This window comes from Bos indicus x Bos taurus, chromosome 29 (genome assembly GCF_003369695.1).
Source record: "Bos indicus x Bos taurus breed Angus x Brahman F1 hybrid chromosome 29, Bos_hybrid_MaternalHap_v2.0, whole genome shotgun sequence".
In the NCBI taxonomy this organism is placed as follows: Eukaryota; Metazoa; Chordata; class Mammalia; order Artiodactyla; family Bovidae; genus Bos; species Bos indicus x Bos taurus.
The window spans coordinates 24,886,265-24,911,299 of NC_040104.1; the positions used below are offsets into that span (position 1 = coordinate 24,886,265).

General features: G+C 41.6%; 2 protein-coding genes across 4 annotated transcripts in view; both read left to right on the forward strand.

The window, feature by feature from the left end:
- Positions 1-2,767: 2,767 nt before the first annotated feature.
- On the forward strand, positions 2,768-12,356 carry LDHA (lactate dehydrogenase A). Of its 2 annotated transcripts, none has more exons than XM_027531832.1 (8): positions 2,768-2,900; positions 5,155-5,304; positions 6,786-6,903; positions 7,846-8,019; positions 8,682-8,855; positions 9,500-9,617; positions 10,868-10,991; positions 11,576-12,354. In XM_027531832.1, exons 2-8 carry the CDS (start codon positions 5,179-5,181, stop codon positions 11,738-11,740), a joined length of 999 nt encoding a protein of 332 aa, XP_027387633.1. In that variant the 5' UTR covers positions 2,768-2,900; positions 5,155-5,178; the 3' UTR covers positions 11,741-12,354. The 2 variants fall into 2 exon arrangements, with proteins under 2 accessions (XP_027387633.1, XP_027387632.1); XM_027531831.1 differs by lacking the exon at positions 2,768-2,900 and adding an exon at positions 4,674-4,950 and having other exon boundaries at positions 11,576-12,356.
- A 4,507-nt stretch (positions 12,357-16,863) lies between these two features.
- The window catches only part of LOC113885801 (L-lactate dehydrogenase C chain), a 32,997-nt gene continuing 24,825 nt past the window's right edge, over positions 16,864-25,035 (forward strand). The window contains exons 1-3 of one of the 2 annotated variants that reach the window (XM_027531459.1): positions 16,864-17,154; positions 17,276-17,410; positions 22,993-23,110. In XM_027531459.1, coding sequence (XP_027387260.1) covers positions 17,285-17,410; positions 22,993-23,110 — 244 coding nt within the window. In that variant the 5' untranslated portion in view covers positions 16,864-17,154; positions 17,276-17,284. The remainder of the gene's footprint in view (positions 17,155-17,275; positions 17,411-22,992; positions 23,111-25,035) is intronic. The other variant, XM_027531458.1, reaches the window with a different exon arrangement.

Sequence of the window (25,035 nt, forward strand, 5' to 3'; positions counted from 1 at the left end):
AGGAGGAAGATAATATATACTTACTGGATGAAGGTATGACATGTGTTTTGGGTAGACACCATTCTCTGGCCAAGGTCACTTTAGGAAAATCTTAGGTTGGATGCGGAACAGCACCCATTCTCTGCTCAACAGCCAGCTTGTCCCCTGATCACATCACCTCTTTGTGAGATTTTCCCTTTTGAAGAAACTGCCCCTGCCCCCCCCAAAAACCACTTCGTCAGGATGAAAAGTCTGTTCTGCCTTCTGAAACAGTTTCCTGCCCCACCCTCAGCTTTGACTTTAGTACAGAAATTCTTGTGTTTGGATTGCATTAGTCAGGATTCTGTGTTAGTCAGGGTTCTCCAGAGAAAGCGAATATTTATATATAAAATGAGATGTATTGTAAAGAATTGGCTCACGCGATTATGGAGGCTGAGAAGTCCCACGATCTGCTGTCTGCAAGCTGGAGATCCAGGAAAGCAGGTGGTGTGCATCCCAGTCCCAGCCAAAGGCCTGAGAAGTCGGAGTGTCAGCAGTGTAAGTCCCATGAGGATCAGAGACCCATGTCTTGGCTCAAGCAGATGGGCAGAGACACCCACTGACGCCCACTGCCTCTCACTGGAAACTCTGAACTTTCTGAACCTGGGACTGGCTTGGGCTCCCCTATATGATTTCTTGGCCTTTGTGGAATTGGTGGGGGGTGAGGGGTAGGAACTCCAATACTTTGGCCACTTCATGCGAAGAGCTGACTGATTGGAAAAGACCCTGATGTTGGGAGGGATTGGGGGCAGGAGGAGAAGGGAACGACAGAGGATGAGATGGCTGGATGGCATCACCGACTCAATGGACACGAGTTCAGGTAAACTTCGGGAGTTGGTGAAGGACAGGGAGGCCTGGCGTGCTGCAATTCATGGGGTCGCAAAGAGTCGGACACGACTGAGCGACTGAACTGAACTGAACTGAGGGGCAGGAGGGGGACAACATCCTATAGAGGAAAAACTCCTAGTTTGGAGTCCTCAGCCTGGATTAAAGTGCCAGCTGAAATCAATGATTAGCTGTAGAACTTTGGCAAAACCAGTAATCTGTTTGTGCCTCAGTTTTCTCATCTGAAAAATCAGGATAATTATGTCTATTCCAAACAATTAAAGTGAAGATGAGGATGGGGACTGTCTAGCTTGCTGCCTGACACACAGGAGGTGCTGAGTAAACAGTACTTGTTTGATTCATATTTGTAGAATAAAATAGAAGCTCCAGTTCTACATAAACAGAGGGAAGCTGTGCTTGGAATGAGCTGTTGTTGGACACCTTAATTTAGAGGACTGCAAACTCTCTGCCTAGATTATCTTCAGAGGTGGTCCCAAAGCCCAACTGTTGAATGTTCCTGTCTTCCCAGCCTAACCTCTGCTCTCCAGGCTCTGCCCTCCTACTGACAGCTGTGGTTGCACTGATAGGAAGGCAGGGGCCCAGCCCTGGCTGAATGAGCCCCTTGTTGCAAAGGCTGATGAACCACAGACACTGCTGCAATTCGCCCTGCCCTGAGGAACCCTGGAGAACCTGTGGCTGGCCCTCAGTCCCTCCAGCTGTGTGTTTGGGAAGACAGACTAGATTCCTGAGCCTCCTGGAGTGGTGGGAAAACTGTTTTTTGTTGTTTAGTTGCTAAGTCATCTCTGACTCTTACAACCCCATGAATTGTAGCTGGCCAGGCTCCTCTGTCCATGGGATTTCCCAGGCAAGACTACTGGAGTGGGTTGCCATTCCCTTCTCCAGGGAATCTTCCTGATTCAGGGATCAAACGCGTCTCCTGCACTGGCAGGTGGATTCTTTACCACTAAGCCACCTAGGAAGCCCGGGGAAACTGTTAGGATGTGCTAGAAAGCTGCCCTGTTTTCTGGAGCTGAGCTTAGAGTTTTCCCTTCAAAACCAAGGAACTCACCAGTAGGGATATTTTTCACAGCTGGCAGCTATTAATCGGTGCCCCAGGTGCATGGAGGAAGTGGATTCACCTATACCCTTAAAACATTCATGGGCAGGTAGGACAGGTGAGTCACACACACACTTCTACTGCAAAGCGGTTGGCAGGATGTACAGACTGGTGTGGTGCAAGCAGACAGGAGCGGGATACCAACTCTGTGGGTGTGTGGGGTTGGGGGGAGGGTGAGAAGATGGGTACAGTTGAAAGAGACAGCAGAGGAAGGCCGGCCAGGAACCAGGGTGAGCCAAGGCTGGACGTAAAAATATCACGTTAAAAACATAAGACCTAGGCTGCTCTGGGGCGTGGCTGGGACACAGGTGCTTGACCGGTAGGGCAGCAGGGAGTGCAATCAAGAGGCTGAGGTTTTACTTTGAGTTGTGAGACTTGCAAGTTTTAGCCCTGGGGGACAGGCAGGGTCACGTTTTGGAAATCACACGACTTGGGTTAAGTAGACTGACGCTGTGCTAAGAATTTTCTTTTTTTCAACAAATATTCTGTCGAGTGTCGGTTATGTGCTAGAAGTTGGGCAGTGGGGAACTGCGGCAAAAATTCAGGTTGAGCATTCCTTGAAAGTAACTTCCACATTTTATGGAAGAGGAAATGGAGGGTCGGCTTGATCCCGGCTTACGGCTCTGTGTTTTGTGCCAGAGATAGCACACCTCTGCTCAGTCCTTCTGAAGTCTCGGCGCACGTGGGTCGGCCCGCCTGCGGGTCCTCCGCCTGCGCGCGCCGCCGGGGCATCTTCACCGCCCAGCCCGGCTGGGAGCCCGCCCCCACCCCAGCGCACACGTGGGTTCTCGCACGTCCGCCCGGTTCCCCCTTGACGTCAGCCTCGCGGTTCCATTTAAGGCCCCTCCCGCGCCCCACTCCGAGTACCGGAGCTGCTGCAGCCAAGTCCGGATCCCACGCCGTGCGCCTCCGACGCCCGCCCGCTCGACGGTCACTCCCGGTACGGTCCGGCCTGGCGCTCTCTGCGCCCGAGGGCAAGGGCGATCGCTCTAGGCTTCACTGGCCCAGGCGCTGCCCATGGGGGGGTCCCCGCTCTTGGGAGGTGTAGGCGCTGCTTCCAAAGGGCATAGTCCTGAGACCTGGGCGGTGGCCCCACACTACCAAATGGTCTCGGGGGCCGGCTCCTGAACGGCTGCTGCTGCTCTAAGTGGGCACAATGGCCTCTGGCCGGGCTGGGGAACCAAGGAGGTGGTCACACCTAACCTGGGGTCGAAGGTCCGGGTAGATGCAGACGGAATAGGAGACGACTGGTTGGGGAGGGGGGATTGGGGGATGGAGTACACCCCCGGGCTTGAAATGAGCAAGCCGCACGGAGCTTGAAGTCAGGTTGCCGGAGTCCACGGAACCGAAAAAGCTTCAGCAGTCTGGGGCGGATTCCCGGAAGCTGGAAAGCCGCTGGGTGCGCTCGGATCGCATTGTAATCCTGGCATTCTTGGGAGGTGGGCTCCTTGGGGCAGCCGCTGCCTGCAGATGAGAAGGAGTTCTTGGCGCAAGTTACTTTTGTTAAGCAGCTGCCGCTGTATCGGTCGCTGAACTAGACGTGGTGCATATAAATACGAAGGAGAAAGGGTACCAGCTCTCCCGCGTCTCAGTAGAATCAGAGGATTATCTGGTACCTTCATCTCCTTTTAACAAACGGGGAACCTAAGGCCGATTAGGGCATCTCTAAGGTCACAGTGAGGGCCTGGCCGAGTTGGGGGGAGATAGACCCTCTTTCTCCAGGGCTCCACTTCCCATCCGTATCCCCACACTGAAGGGAGCGTTGGAGCCCAGAGCTTCGGTTTTGGTGAAACCAGGAGATGTCTGCAGAAAGCACTCCCTTCCCCCTGCCGGGCTGCAGAAACCTTTCAGGGCTGTCTAGAAATAGCAATGATTTGTCAGGAGAGACTCGATTCCAGCTTGGTGACTCTGGGCTGCCTGCCTGTAAGTCCTCTCAGATATTTTTGCCCTTTGGAGCAGTGTCAAGATTAGACGTAGTGCTTTCGGGATGCAATCTATGAAAATCTCTCCAGTGAACGCAGAACCACCCCTACCCAACCCTACCCCCCACCCCCCACCTCCCTGGCTCTGGAAATCGAGGCTTCCACCAAGAGGAACTTTACTGATGAACTTTAGGGGTCTCTGCAGCTACTGCTACATTCCCTGTAGTAACAAAATTTCCTTATATCAGTCCTCACGCCTTTGCAACTAAGATCACGGCAGAAGCCACGCGAGGTGCCTCCATGTGAATTGGCTAACAGCCCCTGGTGCCTGGTATCAAGATTTAAACTCTGGTTCTGGCAGCGCGCCAGGCCGGGGAGGCAGCCAGCCGGGCTTCACGAACAAGTGTGCTTCAGAGCACGAGTTCAGTCTGGAAAAGTCTTTTGATTCCGAGCTCATTCAGACCCACAGAGCAGTAGACTCCCTCCTTATCAGGTCCGCTTACGGGCGGGGCTCTGCAAGCCAGCGCCGGGCTGTCCGGGCTAGCGCTCACCTCTCAGTAGCCAGCGGCGCGGAGGCACTCGGCTCTGGCCTCCACCCAGCGCTGTGAAGTGCGCTTGCGCACAAGATGAGCGGCGCGGTGCTTGGGTGGGGGAGGGGCGGCCGCTAATCTTCCGGGTCTGGGCGGGGCGTAAACTCCGCGGGCCTCTGCACACTGGCCACTGGATGTTCACTGCTTCTTCGGGGCGGGGGTTGGGGACAGGGAGGCGAAAACTAGAGCTGCGCATGAGCAGAGCTCCCACGGGTTCCGGCTAGTGTGTGAAGGCGGTTAGAGCCGCTTTATGCACGTATCTGTGGTCCTTGCAGTGCTTGGCAAGAGTCCTGGGGATTGGAATAGAGCTGTACCTGTGGTCCTTAAGGGCTTGGCAGGAGCCCAAGGTGGGCCGGCGGCTTATAGCGATCTTGTTTGAAGAAAGGCTAGCTCCACTTGGAGTTAATAAGTCAAGATGAGTAAGCCTTCAGGAGGCTATACTTATACCCAAACTTCTGTATTATTTTTCCACGCCAAGGTGAGGAACTTTATACCAAGACCAGAGCCCGGCATTAGGCCTTTCAGTTCTTCTTTGTCTCTTCGTAGGTTTCTTCCCTCCTCCCCCGCTTTTAGTCATTTCTTGTGATTTTTAGGGGCAGGTATCCCAAAAAGAAGCAAAAGAAGCTTTTTCAGAACAGTTTTCGGAAGGATGCAAGTGACAGGGCATGTTTTTCCCTTATAGGTTCCTTTAGGGTCTAAGTCCAAGATGGCAACTCTCAAGGATCAGCTGATTCAGAATCTTCTTAAGGAAGAACATGTCCCCCAGAATAAGATTACAATTGTTGGGGTTGGTGCTGTTGGCATGGCCTGTGCCATCAGTATCTTAATGAAGGTAAGTGAGAGCCTTTCACTTTGCAAGTCCCTTAAAGATACCTTGACTCCACCCGTCTACCATTTACTCTCCAAGATTGCATTATCACATTGTATATACAAATATATAAGCTCATGCACTCACTGAAAGAACTTCATGTGAAACAAACTTTTTAAAACCTGATGCTAAACCAAAAGGGTTATCTAAACTACAAAAATTAAAGGTTTCTAGGTTGGAAACCCAGTTCCTTAAATTCGCTGTGCTTTATTTAACCTCGTTAGTTGCCTACAAATGAAAAAGTAGAGTCTATGCCTTTAAGCAAGCTAAAATTATTTAAAAGTAATTTTTGAATTGAAATTGATGCATATACATGGTAAAATTAAACAATGTGGGAAGTCTTTTGCCCATAGTAATCCCATCTGCCCCGCTCCTTGGGTAGCAGTTTTGGTATCAATAGTGGAACTAACATTTAATTAGAAAAAATTTGTGAATGAATAAAAAACACTTTTTATAGCATTCAAGCCTGGTTTGTATTAAAAAGAAATTGAGAGAGCTTACAATATTAAAATATTTTTAAGTTCAGATTTGGAGTTACTAGTAAGAAAGTGAAGTGATGAATTCTGGATTCTGAACAAAAAGGACTGAAATGAGAAGGGACTGAAGGCAGAAATGAGCTCTGCAAAGGTCTTGTAATCACGAAAGTTGCTGTGTGTGTTCTTAAAAGAGACCACATGTTATTCAAAGTCTTCATTTGGATCAGACATTGATGCCATTTATTTCTCCCAAACCAGTGAACCACCTGTGGTCGTTTTCTGTGATGCCCCCTAACTCAGGTGTGGCTAAGAGTAACTGGCAGACCACTTATTACACTGTAAATGATTAGGGGTAGATCTGCACCTCAGCTCTTATAATCTCTTTGGTTGTGATAGTCCACATTCCATTTGTATTAAAGCTATTATTGGTGCTCCTTGTCTGAGATGCACCTATGAACTTCTGTAGGTTCACTTGAAAGGATATTTTTCACCAACATTTTGTAATGCACAAATCTGTCTATAAGTAAAACTTTTATGTTGATTAACATATGGAAAACATGTAACCAGGGAATGATCTAGAATACCACTTTTTAGGCCTTAATACTAGTTGGTATCATCTATTTAATGACTAACAACCTAAAATCAATGTGTAAAACTGAATTCGAGAGACTAAATAGAGCAGTTTCACATGACGGGGGGGTACTCACTGCAAATTCGGTGTTCTGCTTCTGTGCAGTGGTGGTGGAGCTCTTGCCGAGGGTGCTCCAATGAGAGAGGGGGTCAGTTCTTTTTCCTATGTATATGTCATCTATGAGTGAGCTTTTAATGGGAGCCTACCTCTACTTTGAGGTACGTACTGATGATAAAGTAGCAGAATTCTCCTATACCAGAAATATGGAAATTTTTCATGCTTGTCTAAAAATTTGGAAATGGCTATTTTCCACTGAACTAAAATTTTATGTCTTTCAGGACTTGGCAGATGAAGTTGCTCTTGTTGATGTCATGGAAGATAAACTGAAGGGAGAGATGATGGATCTCCAACATGGCAGCCTTTTCCTTAGAACACCAAAAATTGTCTCTGGCAAAGGTTGATTTTTGGCAAATTTATATTACATTCTGTGTCAGGCTTAATTCTTTATCAGGCTTGAAAATCCTATCAGTTCTTCAAAGACTTCTTCTTTATACAGGATAAGAGAGCCTTTTGAACAATTTTGCATTGGTATCTATAGATATCAATGTTTGAATTTCCAAAAGTGTTTTTAAATGAAAATCCAGTTTGTCCATGATGTGGAAAACATCTGAATTATAATATAACTAGCAAAGCTTCTTGGGTTCATAGTTTACCACATTGCTTCAAATAGTTAAATACACTTACTTCCATTACTTCCTTTCATACACTAACACAAGGTAGAGACCAGGGTAAATGAGCCTGTTCAGATATTCCTGGCTTGACCCTGTCACACTTTACAAGCACCAGCCAGGAAACAGACATGGGCCGAAATAGTCTGTTTTAACACTTGAAAACCATTGACCATTTATCTGATAGATTACTCGTTTCATTGTCTTCAACCCAGGATTAACCATACTGTGCCACAGGATATATAGAAGCAAGACATGCTTGATAAGTGTGAAGTTGCCTCTGCTTTAAAGAAAAAACCCATCCCTGAGCTGATATGACCACAATTAAGTAGAAATAGGAATATGGAAAAGTGTTAAGCTCAGGCGGCAAAAAATTGGGGTGTGTCTCATTTGATATGAGTGTGAAATAAATGTGATTCCTTTCAGCTCCCCCCAGTCATAGTTATATAAAGCCACAACCTACTTACATAATACAAGGAAGGTGTCGGTGTAGTCTTCCTCCATGTAAGTGGCCACAGTGATAAAACTCCAAAAGTAAAGGAGTCTGGGCATATATATGCCACATACACAAAACCCTGATAAAACTGTCCATTTAAAAAGTTAATGGAACAAATTTTTGCTGGAGTTTTCTTAAAAGCCTTAATCTAGTTATTGTTTCTCTTTTGTCTAGACTATAATGTGACAGCAAACTCCAGGCTGGTTATTATCACAGCTGGGGCACGTCAGCAAGAGGGAGAGAGCCGTCTGAATTTGGTCCAGCGTAACGTGAACATCTTTAAATTCATCATTCCTAATATTGTAAAATACAGCCCAAATTGCAAGTTGCTTGTTGTTTCCAATCCAGGTGAGACTTTTAATGGCATAAAAATAGATGAGCTAGAGTAAAACTGATAGTATGTATCATAATCTATATATATTTCTCATATTTTTCATTTTCCTCCTGAGAGTGAATTTGTGTTTTTGTAAAATAGTTACATTTAAAACATCAAGGGGAAACAAAGTCTTTAATGTAGTTGGCACTTTAAAATTTGTAACTTGCCTAGGAAGACCTTGGATAAGGAATAATTATGAATAATGTGTTATTGATGCACAACTTATTTTCATTAAACTACACTTCTTGAATTCTTAATGTATTTGTTATACACAATACAGAGGCTTAAAAATATTAACAGAAATATTGATTGGTCATGATAAATACCAAGATCTATACAGAGCCATGAATCTTGAGTAGTCAGTCATTAGCTCATGATTCACATAGTGAAAATGTTAGTCTCTCAATTGTGTCCAACTCTTTGCGACCCCGTGGACTGGGGCCTGCGAGGTTCCTCTGTCCATGGAGTTCTGCAGCGAAAATACTGGAGTGGGTAGCCATTCCATTTTCCAGGGGATCTTCCCGACTCAGGGATCAAACCCGGGTCTCCTGCATTGTGGGCAGATTTGTTACCTTCTGAGCTACCAGGAAAGCCCAATTTACATAATACCTCTGCCTAAATGTTTTCTCCACAGTCGATATTTTGACCTATGTGGCTTGGAAGATAAGTGGCTTTCCCAAAAACCGTGTTATTGGAAGTGGTTGCAATCTGGATTCAGCTCGCTTCCGTTATCTCATGGGGGAGAGGCTGGGAGTTCACCCATTAAGCTGCCATGGGTGGATCCTTGGGGAGCATGGTGACTCTAGTGGTAAGTATGACTTCTTTTATTGTTTGTAAAAAGATTGTGTAAAAAAATTGGCAGGAGTATAATTACTGAATCAGAGTCTAAATCAGATATCCATTTATTAGGGTAGATGGTTTCCAGAAATCTTATCTCTTGGTATAATTATATGCTAGAATTGTTAAAGATTTTAGCCATTTTTGTGTGACATATTTTGGTATAAGGGATGAGGAATGAAATTTATTACAATGAACATATTAAATAAGATGATAGTTCTTAATATCACAGCTGTTTATAGGCAAACTGCTTGTCCTGAAAAGGTCAGCTGATCCAAATGCAATGTATGAGAAAAAAATCTGTTATCACAGTTGAAAGATGTTATAATTTGTGCAGAGTTCTCGGTTCCTATGGCAAGAAAATTCCTCTTAAGATCTCATAATATCCCGTCTCAATATTTCCCATTAGGAAAAAGCAGATTAGCATACAGTGAAAATTCTTAGCTTTACATAATTTAATCAGAGAAAATCTAAAAGTATTGGTAGTCTTGACCACCTACCAAAAGGGGATAATCTTCCTCAAATAAGAAAACACAGTTTTTGGAGAATGGGTCAGAATTACCGGTCAGCTAGGCAATGCTTGGGAGTGAATATATTCTGTACTCTTTTGTTTAGTGCCTGTATGGAGTGGAGTGAATGTTGCTGGTGTCTCCCTGAAGAATTTACACCCTGAATTAGGCACTGATGCAGATAAGGAACAGTGGAAAGCGGTTCACAAACAAGTGGTTGACAGGTAATAGATCTCATAGTTTGTAACACAGGTTAAAATTTATTATTTTTATTTAAGAAATTAAAAGTTTTGGAAATCCCCTGGTTGTCTAGTGGTTAGGACTTGAGCTTTCACTGACGAACTTGTGAGTTCATCCCTGGTTGAGGAACTGAGATCTGGCAAGCCCTGCACGTGGCCAGAAAGATAAAAGATGAAAAGTTTAATAACCTGTGCATTTGGTAACTGTCAGAAAACTTGTTTTCTAAAGCTTGTTAAAACTCGTACTATAAAACAGGTAAAGGTATTAGATATTGCAGGCATGTATTAATGTTACAGTTTATAGTATGATAATTCTTCCTGTATTTGTAAACGAAGATATAAAACAAGTCTACCTGATTTGAGATTCAGTCTTTACTTCAAAAGCATGTATCATTGATTTAGTTAGGAATAAGAATTTTTTAATCTAAGTTCTTATAATCATGAATAGAAATACAACTAGCTGCTTGTTTACTCAGATTATAAAGTTTTAAGCAAGATACAAATTCATCATGGTACAAAAAAATAATTTAACTGTTAGAAATTGTTCAAATAAGGAAACTTGCAACTTACTGGCATTATTTACTTTAAATAAGGTAGCCATGTGTAGACCTCAGGTCTATGGAATTGAAGAATGAATCATGATTGGTCTAAGCAAGGCCCTCTGATTTGTATTTGTTAAAACCTGTGACCCCATCATCCAACCCAAGAAATGTTGACAGTTGCTGTCAACTAACTGTAGTGTTTGTTGAATTGGAATTCTTAGTCTGGTGCTTGGAAATGAGTGGATTCTGTGCTCTTCCCACTTACCTCTCTACCCCTAACCCCCCACCCCCACATACACACTCCTGAGATAATCCCAAGTCAAGCATGCAATATGTAATCTTCTTGGATCTGCTTTTTTAAGTTTAGTATTGCCTTTATAAGAATCATCTATTTTGTTGCCTGAGCCATAGTTGTTTGTTTTGACAGCTATGTATAATTTACCCATCCTCCCGTTGAAGAGCACTGGGGTTGTTGCCTGGTTCTTGCTATTATCAACAGTACTATTGTGAACATCCCCATACATGATATCCTGGCATACATGTGCAAGGGTTATACTTAGGTATATAATGCAACTTTATTATTTATATAGTATTACTTATTATATCAGTGATTTCTTATAAAGCATGTGTTCAGTGAAAGCTTTTTCTTTGTTCCTCCTACCCTACTTTTTCCTGTCCTTCGCTATCCTACAGTGCTTATGAGGTGATCAAACTGAAAGGCTACACATCCTGGGCCATTGGACTGTCAGTGGCCGATTTGGCAGAAAGTATAATGAAGAATCTTAGGCGGGTGCATCCGATTTCCACCATGATTAAGGTAGGTCTATGTAGTAAAATGTACTTGAATGCTGTTATTTCCTGTTTTGTTTTGTTTTTTTTAAACTCATTTCAGAAAGCAATTAGATTAAGGTAAGTCCTCAATCATTGATTTGAGTGAAATTAGTACACCTGCAGCTTTCTTTTTTGAAAAGACATGGTTGAGCTTTAGGATTAATGTCTACTAGTACTGTGGTTGTTAACACATAGCTACTTAATAATGACCTGTTGACTGAAAAACTTGATTCAATTTTGTTGATGAGTGGAAGACTATAAAAGACACAAATTTTTCTCCTTTGGGGAAAAATAGAAATCACGCTCAAAGTTACCAAAGTGTCAGACAATAAAAATTGGAAAGTATGAGGGATAATAGCAATAATGTAGATTTTCTTTTAGAATGGAAGTCTTGCTGCTATTTTAATGACTTTCTTTTACACTGTTCATTACATCCTAAGTGAAAATCTAGGAAGAAATTTTACTTGCCAAGTTGTATTAAGTAAGCTTCATGATTGTAGAAAATAGAAAGTCTTGGGAGATCCCAGAATGCATAGAAAAAACATAAAATATTTTTCATTTCATCCTCAGGGTCTCTATGGAATAAAAGAGGATGTCTTCCTTAGTGTTCCTTGCATCTTGGGACAGAATGGAATCTCAGACGTTGTGAAAGTGACTCTGACTCATGAAGAAGAGGCCTGTTTGAAGAAGAGTGCAGATACACTTTGGGGGATCCAGAAAGAACTGCAGTTTTAAAGTCTTCTAATGTTGTATCACTTCACTGTCTAGGCTACACAGGATTTTAGTTGGAGGTTGTAATTCATATTGTCCTTTATATCTGATCTGTGATTAAAACAGTAATGTTAAGACAGCCTAGGAAAAAATCAATTTCCTAATGTTAGAAATAGGAATGGTTCATTAAACCCTGCTGGATGGCAAGGAATGGTTCATGAAACCTTGCAGCTGTACCCTGATGCTGGATGGCACTTACCTTGTGTGGTCCTAAATTGGTTTGTCAAATAATTCAACTTCCTCAAGAGGTACCACTGCCCATGTTGCAGATGCTACAGTTGCCCTTCAAACCAGATGTGTATTTACTGTGTAATATAACCTCTGGTTCCTTTAGCCAAGGTGCCTAGTCCAACTTTTTTCCCTCCAGTTGATCACTTCCTGGGATCCAATGTACAAATCCAGTATTGCATGCCATGTGCATAACTGTTCTAAAGAATCTTATGTACTGTATGTATCAGAATAGTGTACATTGCCTTGTAATGTAAAAAGGGAAAATTACATAAATAATGCAACCAACTAAGTTATACCAACTAAAACAACAAATAAAGCTTGAACAGTGACTACTCTGTTAATTAAGATACAAAGTCATAAAGCTGTTATTTGTTCATTACATAAATGGGAGCCACTGGGTTATTGGGCTATACTACACTGATTTTTTTAAGGGGTACTGTTTACTAATAATGAGACTTTATTAACATATTAAGGGTGTGATTAGATTGGCTAGACTGTTTTGTTACTATTTCCATTGTAATCATTTTAATATACTAAGCCCTCAAATATTATGAGATAATTTGATTATAGTGCTAATCATAACTGGTACTCTACAATTCACATAGGTAATACCCTATCAGTTCAGTTCAGTCAAGTAGTTGTGTCTGACTCGGCAACCCCATGAATCGCAGCACGCCAGGCCTCCCTGTCCATCACCCACTCCCAGAGTTCACTCAAACTCATGTCCATCAAGTCGATGATGCCACCCAGCCATCTCATCCTCTGTCGTCCCCTTCTCCTCCTGCCCCCAATCCCTCCCAGCATCAGGGTCTTTTCCAATGAGTCAACTCTTTGCATGAGGTGGCCTAACTATTGGAGTTTCAGCTTCAGCATCAGTCCTTCCAATGAACACCCAGGACTGATCTTTAGGATGGATTGGTTGGATCTCCTTGCAGTCCAAGGGACTCTCAGGAGTCTTCTCCAACACCACAGTTCAAAAGCATCAATTCTTCAGCGCTCAGCTTTCTTTATAGTCCAACTCTCACATCCATACATGACCACTGGAAAAACCATAGCCTTGACTAGATGGACCTTTGTTGGCAAGGTAATATCTCTGCTTTTGAATATGCTATCTAGGTTGGTCATAACTTTCCTTCCAAGGAGTAAGTGTCTTTTAATTTCATGTCTGAAATCACCATCTGCAGTGATTTTGGAGCCTAAAAATATAAAGTCTGACACTGTTTCCACTGTTTCCCATCTATTTCCCATGATGTGATGGGACCAGATGCCATCATCTTCATTTTCTGAATGTTGAGCTTTAAGCCAACTTTTTCACTCTCTTTCACTTTCATCAAGAGGCTTTTTAGTTCCTCTTCACTTTCTGCCATAAGGGTGGTGTCATCTGCATATCTGAGGTTATTGATATTTCTCCTGGCAATCTTGACTCCGGTTTGTGCTTCTTTCAGCCCAGCGTTTCTCATGATGTACTCTGCATATAAGTTAAATAAACAGGGTGGCAATATACAGCCTTGACGTACTCCTTTTCCTATTTGGAACCAGTCTGTTGTTCCATGTCCAGTTCTAACTGTTGCTTCCTGACCTGCATACAGGTTTCTCAAGAGGCAGGTCAGGTTGTCTGGTATTCCCATCTCTTGAAGAATTTTCCACAGTTTATTGTGACCCACACAGTCAAAGGCTTTGGCATAGTCAATAAAGCAGAAATAGATGTTTTTCTGGAACTCTCTTGCTTTTTCGATGATCCAGTGGATGTTGGCAATTTGATCTCTGGTTCCTCTGCCTTTTCTAAAACTAGCTTGAACATGTGGAAGTTCATGGTTCACATATTGCTGAAGCCTGGCTTGGAGAATTTTGAGCATTACTTTACTAGAGTGTGAGATGAGTACAATTGTACAGTAGTTTCACATTGTACAGGAGACAGGGATCAAGACCATCCCCAAGGAAAAGAAATGCAAAAAAGCAAAATGGCCGTCTGAGGAGGCCTTACAAATAGCTGTGAAAAGAAGAGAAGTGAAAAGCACAGGAGAAAAGGAAAGATATAAGCATCTGAATGCAGAGTTCCAAAGAATAGCAAGAAGAGATAAGAAAGCTTTCCTCAGTGATCAATGCAAAGAAATAGAGGAAAACAACAGAATGGGAAAGACTCTCTTCAAGAAAATTAGAGATACCAAGGGAACATTTCATGCAAAGATGGGCTTGATAAAGGACAGAAATGGTATGGACCTAAAAGAAGCAGAAGATATAAAGAAGAGGTGGCAAGAATACACAGAAGAACTGTACAAAAGAGAGCTTCATGACCCAGATAATCATGATGGTGTGATCACTCACCTAGAGCCATCCTGGAATATGAAGTCAAGTGGGGCCTTAGAAAGCACCACTACAAAGTTAGTGGAGGTGATGGAAGTCCAGTTGAGCTATTTCAAATCCTGAAAGATGACGCTGTGAAAGTGCTACACTCAATATGCCAGCAAATTTGGAAAACTCATCAGTGGCCACAGGACTGGTAAAGGTTAGTTTTCATTCCAATCCCAAAGAAAGGTAACACCCTATACATAGATGTAAAAAACATTATTTGCCAACTGAACATAAGCAGTGGTTCTGTGCCACTACAGGGGGAGATTTTGTAAGAACCTTCACTCTGGAGGCCAGTAACAACTGTTTTTCAGTCACTTAGTTGTGTCCAACTCTGTGACACCATGGTCTGCAGCATACCAGACTTCCCTGTCCTTCACTATCTCTTAGGAGTTTGTTCAAACTCATGTCCACTGAGTCACTGATGCCATCCAACCATCTCGTGGTACTTAATTTTAAACCAAATAGTCCTGGTAGTTATCTATTCAAAAATTTTCTTTAGATCTCCCTCAAAATATTTCTGTAACTATGACCTTCTTCAGGCCTAAAAACCATACTTCCAGAGGTTAACTAGAACAATGTTATGGTCATCACTTCCAAACTTTCCTATTTGAGAGACAGTTAAGAGAACTATGTTTTTTAATGAGTCTCAAATGTAGAAGGATAAGACGAGCCTACATAGGCCTTATAATTAGCTGTTATAATAGGATTTGCCTTCCTATAGACTTCAATAGCCTTAAGATATGTTACACAGCACAAAATTCACTCTTTTAAAGTGTATAGTTCTATGGATTCACATAGTTATGCAACTATTACCACTAAGAACTGTTAATTATCCCCCCAAAGAAATATGAAGTTATTCCTATACCCTTTTGTAGACTCTGATGCAGTCTTTTAAAAAAACATATTTACCCTTATTTCGTGTTCACACAATAAATTAGCTAATATCAACATGACAAAATGCTTAACAGATTAAATATTTCATGAATTTTCAGATTTAATCTCGTAAAGCTTCCTTACTTTCTGGCACATTACATGTTCCATGTTCACCATGTATCTTCCTGCCCTAGGCAAGGGTAGGCCAACTCTGCAAGGAGCCCTGATTGTTTTTAATGGAATATGATCTCATTTTAATAACCTTGGGAAGTGGACAAAGCAGGCCTTAGCCCCATCTTAAAATAAGTCGCCAGTTGGTAGGAGAAGCAAAGGGGATGTTCAGAATATGTGCCTTGGGCAGGTATGAAGAGCCTCTTTCTTCACCTACAGTAGGAGTTTGATCACTATGAAAATGACACTTCTTTTGGCATGCAGGTGTAGAGCTTGGATCTGGAAGTCATCCAAGTCAGCACTATCTCACACTCAGTCTCTAGTAAATGAGGTACAAGGGCCAGAAGATGTTGTGGAAGGAAGTAAACAAGCCAAGTGGTAGTACAGATTCAGTTGCCACTGCCACACCTGAGAAGCCCTTGCCTGGGGCTAGTAATAGGTTGTGAAAAGTGCCATAAGAGAAACGAGAGATGTTGGGAGGGGAATGGTAGTTGATACATTTGTCAAGGAAAGTTAGAGGAACTGCCGTTTTTGTTCAAAACTGAAAATGAGGAACCAACTTTTGACAAGGGCTGGTGATGAACAGGGAGGCCTGGCCTGCTGCGATTCATGGGGTCGTAAAGAGTCAGACACGACTGAGCAACTGGACTGAACTGAGCTGAACTGGGGAAGAATTTTGCAGACATACGCAACAGCAAAAAGTCCTGAAATGGGAAAAAGCCGTCCAAAAGCTGGAAGGAAGTGTGGTGTCTTGAGAAGTTGGAGGGATGAAAGGAGGCCACGTATTGACCACTTCTTAGATTGTAGTAAAAATTAGTTAAGTGCATCGGAAAGCCATTGAAGGATTTTAAGCAGACTTACTGCATGATCTAAACTACATTAAAAAAAAAAAAAACAAACTACTAGCTTTTATACAGGAAATGGATTATCTTTTACATTTTGAAAAGGGATTCAGATGCAAGTGATGACAAAAGATGACAGGTGAGGTTGTGTCCCAACCTGTGAGTTATAAATTCCTCGCATAAATTAAAATCACCTTAGAACACTAACCATGCCCTTTTCATTACCACCTTGTTTTCTCAATTCAGCATTTCGAAGCATCGTCCTCAGGATGCTAGTTTTAGCTGGCCCACTGGTGAACAGGAGGTGCTCGCCTGAGAGTTCTTTCCCACGAAGGCTTCGAACTTGCCCCCTTGCCCACCAGGTGGGTCTGGTCTCCAAAATTTCAGCTTTTAAATCAGTCTGAGGCCTAGACCAGCCGAAGGAAACGAAACGACACACCACTATCCCTCTCTTGCACAGTCTTTGAGACCAACTAAAATTCCTTACACAAAGATTACGACAACACGACAGCAGGTACTCACGAACCCACTCACACCAAAGGCCAAGCCCCTGCCAATGCGCCTGCGCACGAGGCGGCCATGGGGCGGAGCTTGTGTGCTGACGGAGAAGAGGCGTGCGTGCGTAGGAGCGTGCTTGCCTAACGGTTCAGACAGTAACGGTCGCTGGGCTTCACGCGTCTACTCACATCGCTATGTAGGTTTTCGTGGTGTAGCTTAAAAAGCGACTTAAAGGTCGTGCGTTGTGCATTCCGGCCTTGGGCCACAAGATAAGCGTTTGTGAGTGACTGGGACTGGAGCGAAAGTGGTGGCTTGGGGCAGGGAGACGTTTTAAAAACTTCTCGGTGCCCCAGTCTCTAACACTGATAGATACACTCGTCGGTTTTCTACCCCTCCACACCTGGCGAGCAGGTATTTTTTTCCTTTGGCTTCCCCCTTCTGACATTCTGCAAACTCAAGAGGTACTTCCATAGATATTAGAGTGATTAGTTCAGGGAGATTGCTTCCTCTGAAATTACATTATCTCTATCAGGTTCTCAAAATGTCATCTGTCAAGGAGCAGCTTATTGAGAATCTAATTGAGGAAGATGAAGTCTCCCAGAGTAAGATCACCATTGTTGGAACTGGTGCTGTAGGCATGGCGTGTGCGATTTGTATCTTGCTGAAGGTAAGTGATAAGCTTATACTGTGGCTGAGAATAAATGAGCACTGATAGGTCTTGTAGATGTTGAGCGCAGGGTTGCAGGGTTAACCCCTTGACAGCAAAGAAGTATCACCTGATTTTTTACTTAAGAAACATTTATTTAGAGTTTACCATGTGTGAAGCATTGCCAGGCTGTGTAAATTTATTCATAGGAGACACACTGATTAAATTATTTTTGTTAAGATTAAAATGTAACCTTAGCAAAATAATGCTAATATTACGGGCTTCCCCGATGGCTCAGCTGGTAAAGAATCGACTTGTAATGCAGGAGACACAGGAGACCAGGGTTCAATCCATGGATCGAAAAGATCCCCTGGAGGAGGAAATGGCAACCTATCCCACTATTCTTGCCTGGAAAAAAATCCATGTACAGAGGATCCTGGCAGGCTGCAGTCCAAAGGGTGGCAAAGAATTGGACATAACTGAGTGACTAAGCACACATATGTGTTTAGTCAGACTATTTAAATTTATTCATAGAAACATTTATTACATTATTTTGTTAATATAACGTTTTCTGTTAAAGTAATTCATCACTTTGCCTTTCTTGAAGAGTAATGTATGAAAATCATATTTCCCAATGGCTTATACTTACATTTTTTTAATTATATAAGCATTACCTGCTCATTATAAAACAAAAGCACCTAATTTGATAAAATAACAATGGAAGTCCTTTAATTTTCCTTACTATTTCCAGAATATCTTTCCACGTGCCTGTTGGCTATTTGTATAGCTTTGAAGACGTGTCTGTTTCAAATCTTTTGCCCATTTTTAAGTTGAGTTTGTTGTTGTAGGAGTACTTTTTATATTCTAAATATTAACTGCTTATTAGGGTAAATGATTTTCAAATACTAGGTTTCCCTTGTGGCTCAGCTGGTAAAGAATCCACCTGCAATGCTGGTGACCTGGGTTTGATCCCTGGGTTGGGGAGATCCCCTGGAGAAGGCAAAGGCTGCCCACTCCAGTATTCTGGCCTAGAGAATTCCATGGACTGTATAGTCCATGGGATTGCCAAGAGTTGGACATGACTCAGTGATTTTCATTTCACTTTCAAAATTTTTCACCCATTCCTTGGGTTTCCTTTTTGTTCTGTTGGTTGTGTCCTTTGATACACACAAGTTTTAAATTAAAAAATTTATTGGAATATAGTTGCTTTACAGTGTTGTGTTTCTGCTGTACAGTGGAGTGAATCAGCTGTATGTATACATTTTTGTTGTTCGGTTGCTCAGTCGTGTCTGACTCTTTGCCACCCCATGGATTACAGTACACCAGGCTTCCCTGTCCTTCACCATCTCCCAGAGCTTGCTCAGGCTTATGTCCATTGAATCAGTGATGCCATCCAACCATCTCATTGTATGTCGTCCCCTCCTCCTCCTGCCTTCAATCTTTCACTGCATCAGGGTCTCTTCTAATGAGTCGGCTCTTCACATCAGGTGGCCAAAGTATGGGAGCTTCAGCTTCCAATGAATATTCAGGGCTGATTTCCTTTAGGATTGACTGGTTTGATCTCCTTGCAGTCAAAGGGACTCTCAAGAGTCTTCTCCAACATCACAGTTCTAAAGCATCAATTCTTTGGTGATCAGCTCTTTTGGTCCAACTCTCATATCCATACATGACTGGATATGAGAAAAATCATCCAGACCTTTGACTACTTTGTGGGCAAAGTGATGTGTCTGCTTTTTATACGCTGTCTAGGTTTGTCATAACTTTTCTTCCAAGGAGCAAGTGTCTTTTAATTTCATGCCTGCAGTCACCATCTGCAGTGATTTTGGAGCCCGAACAAATTGTCTGTCACTGTCTCCATTGTTTCCCAGCTATTCACCATGAAGTGATGGGACCGGATGCCATGATCTTAGTTTTTTGAATGTTGAGGTTTAAGCCAGCTTTTTCACTCCCTTCTTTCACCTTCATCAAGAGGCCCTTTAGTTCCTCTTTGCTTTCCACCATAAGGATGATGTCATGTGCATATCTGGGTTATTGATATTTCTCCTGGCGGTCTTGATTCCAGCTTGAGCTTCATCTAGCCCGGCATTTCCCATGATGTATTCTGCATATAACTTAAGCAGAATAACAACATACAGCCTTGACACACTCCTTTCCCAATTTTGAATCAGTTCAAATTGTTCCATGTCCCATTCTAACTGTTGCTTCTTGACCTGCATACAGATTTCTCAGGAGGCAGGTAAGGTGGTCTGATAGTCCCATCTCTTTAAGAATTTTCCACAGTTTGTTGTGATTCACACAAAGGCTTTAGCATAGTCAATGAAGCAGAAGATGTTTTTCTAGAATTCTCTTGCTCTTTTCTATGATCCAATGGATGTTGGCAATTTGATCTCTGGTTCCTCTGCCTTTTCTAAATCCAGCTTGAACATCTGGAAGTTCTCGGTTAACATATTGTTGAAGCCTGGCTTGGAGAATTTTGAGCATTAGTTTGCTAGCTTGTGAAATGAGTGCAATTGTGTGGTGGTTTGAAAAGTCTTGGCATTGCTTTCTTTGGGATTGGAATGAAAGCTGACCTTTTCCAGTCCTGTGGCCCCTGCTGAGTTTTCCAAATTTGCTGACATATTGAGTGCAGCACTTTTAACAGCATCATCTTTTAGGATTTGAAATAGCTCAGCTGGAATTCCATCACCTCCACTAGTTTTGTTTGCAGTACTTCTTCCTAAGGCCCGCTTGACTTCTTAGGCAGAACCCATTTGAAGAAAGGCAGATTCCAAAGCAAATACATAGTTTCATTAACATAGCTTAAGAAAAATATTTCCATAAGAAAAATGCATTGGTTTGTTGAGCCATTAGCAGCTCAAAGTTAAGTTCAGGTGTAACCAAGTGTCCTGACAACACAGGATTCAAGCCAAATAATCTCAAGACGGATAAATAAAAATCCCCATCTAGACACAGTCTTGTGAAATTAGAAAATATTAAAAACAAAGAGAATTTTAAAATGATCAGAAAAGAAATTACCTACAGAAAAGGGAGCGGGAGGCAGACTGACTTATCAAGATCTTTCTTTCCTCTTAACTCTACAAAATCAGAGCTGATATGGGCTGCTGCTGCTGCTGCTAAATCGCTTCAGTCGTGTCCAACTCTGTGCGACCCCATGGATGGCAGCCCACCAGGCTCCCCTGTCCCTGGGATTCTCCAGGCGAGAACACTGGAGTGGGTTGCCACTTCCTTCTCCAATGCAGAAAAGTGAAAAGTGAAAGTGAAGTCGCTCAGTCGTGTCCGACTCTTAGTGACCCCCTGGACTGCAGCCTGCCAGGATCCTCCGTCCATGGGATTTTCCAGGCAAGAGTACTGGAGTGGAGTGCCATTGCCTTCTCCGAGGATTAGAAGAGAGAGAAAAACGTCTGCCACTTGCAGTTTATTTCCTCCTGCCCCTTAGGGATCCCTAGCCTTCCTACCTGACTGTCATTCCTAGCCCCTCTTTTTTGGACTTCCTTCCATTTAGATCACCACAGAGCACTGAGTATAGAGTTCCCTGTGCTATAGAGTAGGTTCTCATCAGTTATCTATTTTATGGATAGTATCAATAGTGTATATATATCAATCTCAGTTTCCCAATTCATCCTACCTCCTTCTCCCCCTTGGTGTCCATATGTTCTCTACATCTGTGTCTCTTATTTCTGCTCTGCAAATAAGAGTTCATATGTACCATATGTACCATTTTTCTAGATTCCATATATATGCATTACCATGCAATATTTGTTTTTCTTTTTCTGACTTTGCAGTTCAATGTATCTTTTTATTTTTGTTATTGTGCTTTTGGTGTTATATCCAAAAATCACCGCCAAACCTAATGTCATGAAGTTTTCCCTCTATCTTTTCTTCTAAGAGTTTTATAGTTTTGGGGCTTACATTTAGCTCTTTGATCCATTTCTGGTTAATTTTATCTATGGTATAATGTAAACAGTCCAACCTTATTCTTTTGCATATGAGTGTGCAGTTATCCCAATACCATTTGTTGAAAATGCTGTCCTTTCCCTATTGAATAATCCTGGCACTCTTGTTAAAAAATACCTGACCACATATGTGGGAGTTTCCCTCCTGGACTCTCTTGTGCTCCATTGGTCTATATGTCTCATTATGTCAGTACCACACTGTTTTGATTACTGTAGCTTTGTCATAAATATTGAAATCAGGAAGCTTGAGATCACCTTCTTTATTCCTTTTGAAGATTGTTTTGGTTATACAGAGTCTCTTGAGATTCCATAAGAATTTTAGAATGGAATTTTCTAATTCTTGAAACAAATTTTGTAGTGGTTGCATTAAATCTGAAGATTGCTTGGAGTAGTATTGACATCTTAATAATACTTTATCTTCCAGTCCATGAACATAGGATGTCTGTTTATTTGTTTCTTCTTTAATTTGTTTCAGCAGTTTTGTAGTTTTCATTGTTAAGTTTTTCACCTCTCTAAATGCTTTAAAGGTATTTTTAAATCTTTATAACAACCTTAGGAGGCAGGTACTGTTATCATCTCCATTTATAGATGAAAATACTGAAGCATATATGTTAAAGAGCTTGCTCCTGGTCACATGCCTAGGAGGTGAAAGGGCCAGAATTCACTTCCACTTTCTAAGCTCACAGACACTGTGCTCATTTGTTATGCCTGGGCCGTATGCCCATTTGTGAAGTAACTGCTGAGTCCAGAAGGAAGGATGAAACAATTGGTTGGGTCTGGGTGTATGGTTACTTACCTACCCCTAAGTTGGAGGGCTAATGTTAATTGTAATATACCAAGCTACATGAAGTGGTTTCCCAGAGGTGCCTACCTTTCATTTTTGGCCATAAGGATTCATACTAAAAAACAGCTTCAAGTTCAGAAATTAGGCATAAGGGTTAAATATAATAAAATCCTTTGAAAGGATTTCATAAGTTTTTGTTTGTTTTAAAGATGTTATCTGAAGTGGGGAGAAAAAACAATTCTAAAAAACTTAACAATTACTTGAAGGCAAAACAATTAATACTTTTTGCTGCATTCTGTTGTTTACCTTAACTTCTGGTGTCTTTACTACATTCAGTTCAGTTCAGTTGCTCAGTAGTGTCCGAATCTTTGCGACCTCATGAACCGCAGGACTCCAGGCCTCCCTGTCCATCACCAACTCCCGGAGTTTACTCAAACTCGTGTCCATTGATCGATGGTGCCATCCAACCATCTCATCCTCTGTCGTCCCCTTCTCCTCTCGCCTTCAATCTTTCCCAGCATCAGGGTCTTTTCAAATGAGTCAGCTCTTCGCATCAGGTGGCCAAAGTATAGGCACATTAAAAGACTTTTTTTCTTTTTGGCCAAGCCTTGCAGCTTACAGGATCTCTGTTCCCTGACCAGGGATCAGTGAAAGTCCAAAATCCCAACCACTAGGCCACCAAAGAACTCCTGTAAAGAATTATTATTTTTATACCACTTTTTCTACAAAAATGTAGCACTTCTTTGCAGATTATTTACCATCTGAGCTATAGGGAAGTCTGATTATAAAATAACCACATAAACTTTTTTCTTTTTCTCTTAAAATTGAAATGGGAACATTTTATTCAGACCTTTCATGTATTTTAGGATTTGGCTGATGAGCTTGCCCTTGTTGATGTTGTGACAGACAAACTGAAGGGAGAAACAATGGATCTTCAGCATGGCAGTCTTTTCTTTAACACTCCAAAGATTGTCTCTGGAAAAGGTTAGATTTATAAAATTATTTTCAAAACTTAAAAAAAATAGTGAAGTCTATCAAATTGTTGTCAATAAGTATAAAATTTAAAATAGCACCTTTGTAATTAGGACATATAATTTAGAAGGTTAATATTTTTAACAAAGAACATTCCATTCTGATTGGAGAATATTTGATAAATATAAAAACAGTATTAAATTTTTAAAATCTCTCTTGTTAATGGTTTTGTGTATTTCTTTACTTTTTTCTATTCGTTTGTTTTTTACACAACTGACATTGTATTATATAAATGCTTTTTAAGCTTGTCATTCAGTTGTATATGTTTTCCCAAAGATATGCAGTCTCAAATAGTTTTTGTAATATTATTGATACATTTATCTATATTCTTGTTTTTTTTCATATGTGTATCTATATTTTTTAACAGGTTTTTTAGACAACCAGGTTTCAGGGTATAGTTTGAAGCTATAGAAGAGGAAATGAAGAGCTTAGCCCGATTAGCATTAACATTATGTTTTGGCCAACTAATAATTAAATAATTATTTAATCATAAAGTAGTATATATAGTGTGCTTTTTGGTAATGTGATTCAACAGATTTACTTGCTACTAGAAGCCCTCTTGTCTAACATGATTGGAACTGAAAGTGGTTCAGTTCAGTTCAGTTCAGTCCAGTCACTCAGTTGTGTCAGACTCTTTGCGACCCCATGAATCACAGCACACCAGGCCTCCCTGTCCATCACCAACTCCCGGAGTTCACTCAAACTCATGTCCATCAAGTCGGTGATGCCATCCAGCCTTCTCATCCTCTGTTGTCCCTATCTCCTCCTGCCCCGAATCCCTCCCAGCATCAGAGTCTTTTCCAATGAGTCAACTCTTCGCATGAGGTGGCCAAAGTACTGGAGTTTCAGCTTTAGCATCACTCCTTCCAAAGAACACTCAGGACTGATCTCCTTTAGGATGGACTTGTTGGATCTCCTTGCAGTCCAAGGGACGCTCAAGAGTCTTCTCCAACACTACAGTTCAAAAGTATCAATTCTTTGGCTCTCAGCTTTCTTCACAGTCCAACTCTCACATCCATACATGACTACTGGAAAAACCATAGCCTTGACCAGACGGACCTTTGTTAGCAAAGTAATGTCTCTGCTTTTCAATATGCTATCTAGGTTGGTCATAACTTTCCTTCCAAGGAGTGTCTTTTAATTTCATGGCTGCAATCACCATCTGCAGTGATTTTGGAGCCCAATTACTTACTTTTAAAAGTAAGTGCCTGTTAGAACCATCATAAAATTTTATGTTGACCTGAAACATGTAAATGTACAAGAACTTCATTTGCTAATTTTCTGATTGGAGGGTAAGACCTTTGAGCATGGCTCAGCTGATTGGAGTTTTTGCAGTATTTTTTTTTTTTAAATAGCATATCAGTAATAATCATTTCTATTTCTTTAAAGTACTATAATTAGTTTAAAGATACTCATGAAGCAGTCTAATCACAAAATGCTAATAAATTTTTATGGTTTTTCTTCATTTTTATTTCTCATAACTAAAAGAAAGATTTTTAAACAGCTTTATTTTAACATGTCTTTCTAAAGCATTCAACTTAATTTTCATAGTAACAGTCATTAAAAAATTAACTATGAAATACTTGAGACATAAAAAAGAGCTAGAGCTTAAGTATAACAAACATCAATGCAGCCAGCACATAGCAAAAGAAGTAAAACATTACCAATTCACTTGACACATTCTCTGTGTTAAATCTATTCACATCTTAATCCTGAATGTCCTGTTTACTATGTATTTCTTTCTCCTTCATATTCTAGTGGTTTATGTCATATTATGTAATTAATATATCTGGCCTAAATATGTTTGGGTAGAAACATGACAAATTCTTGATATGCAGCAACTCACAAGCACAGAAGTATACAGACATACTAGAAGT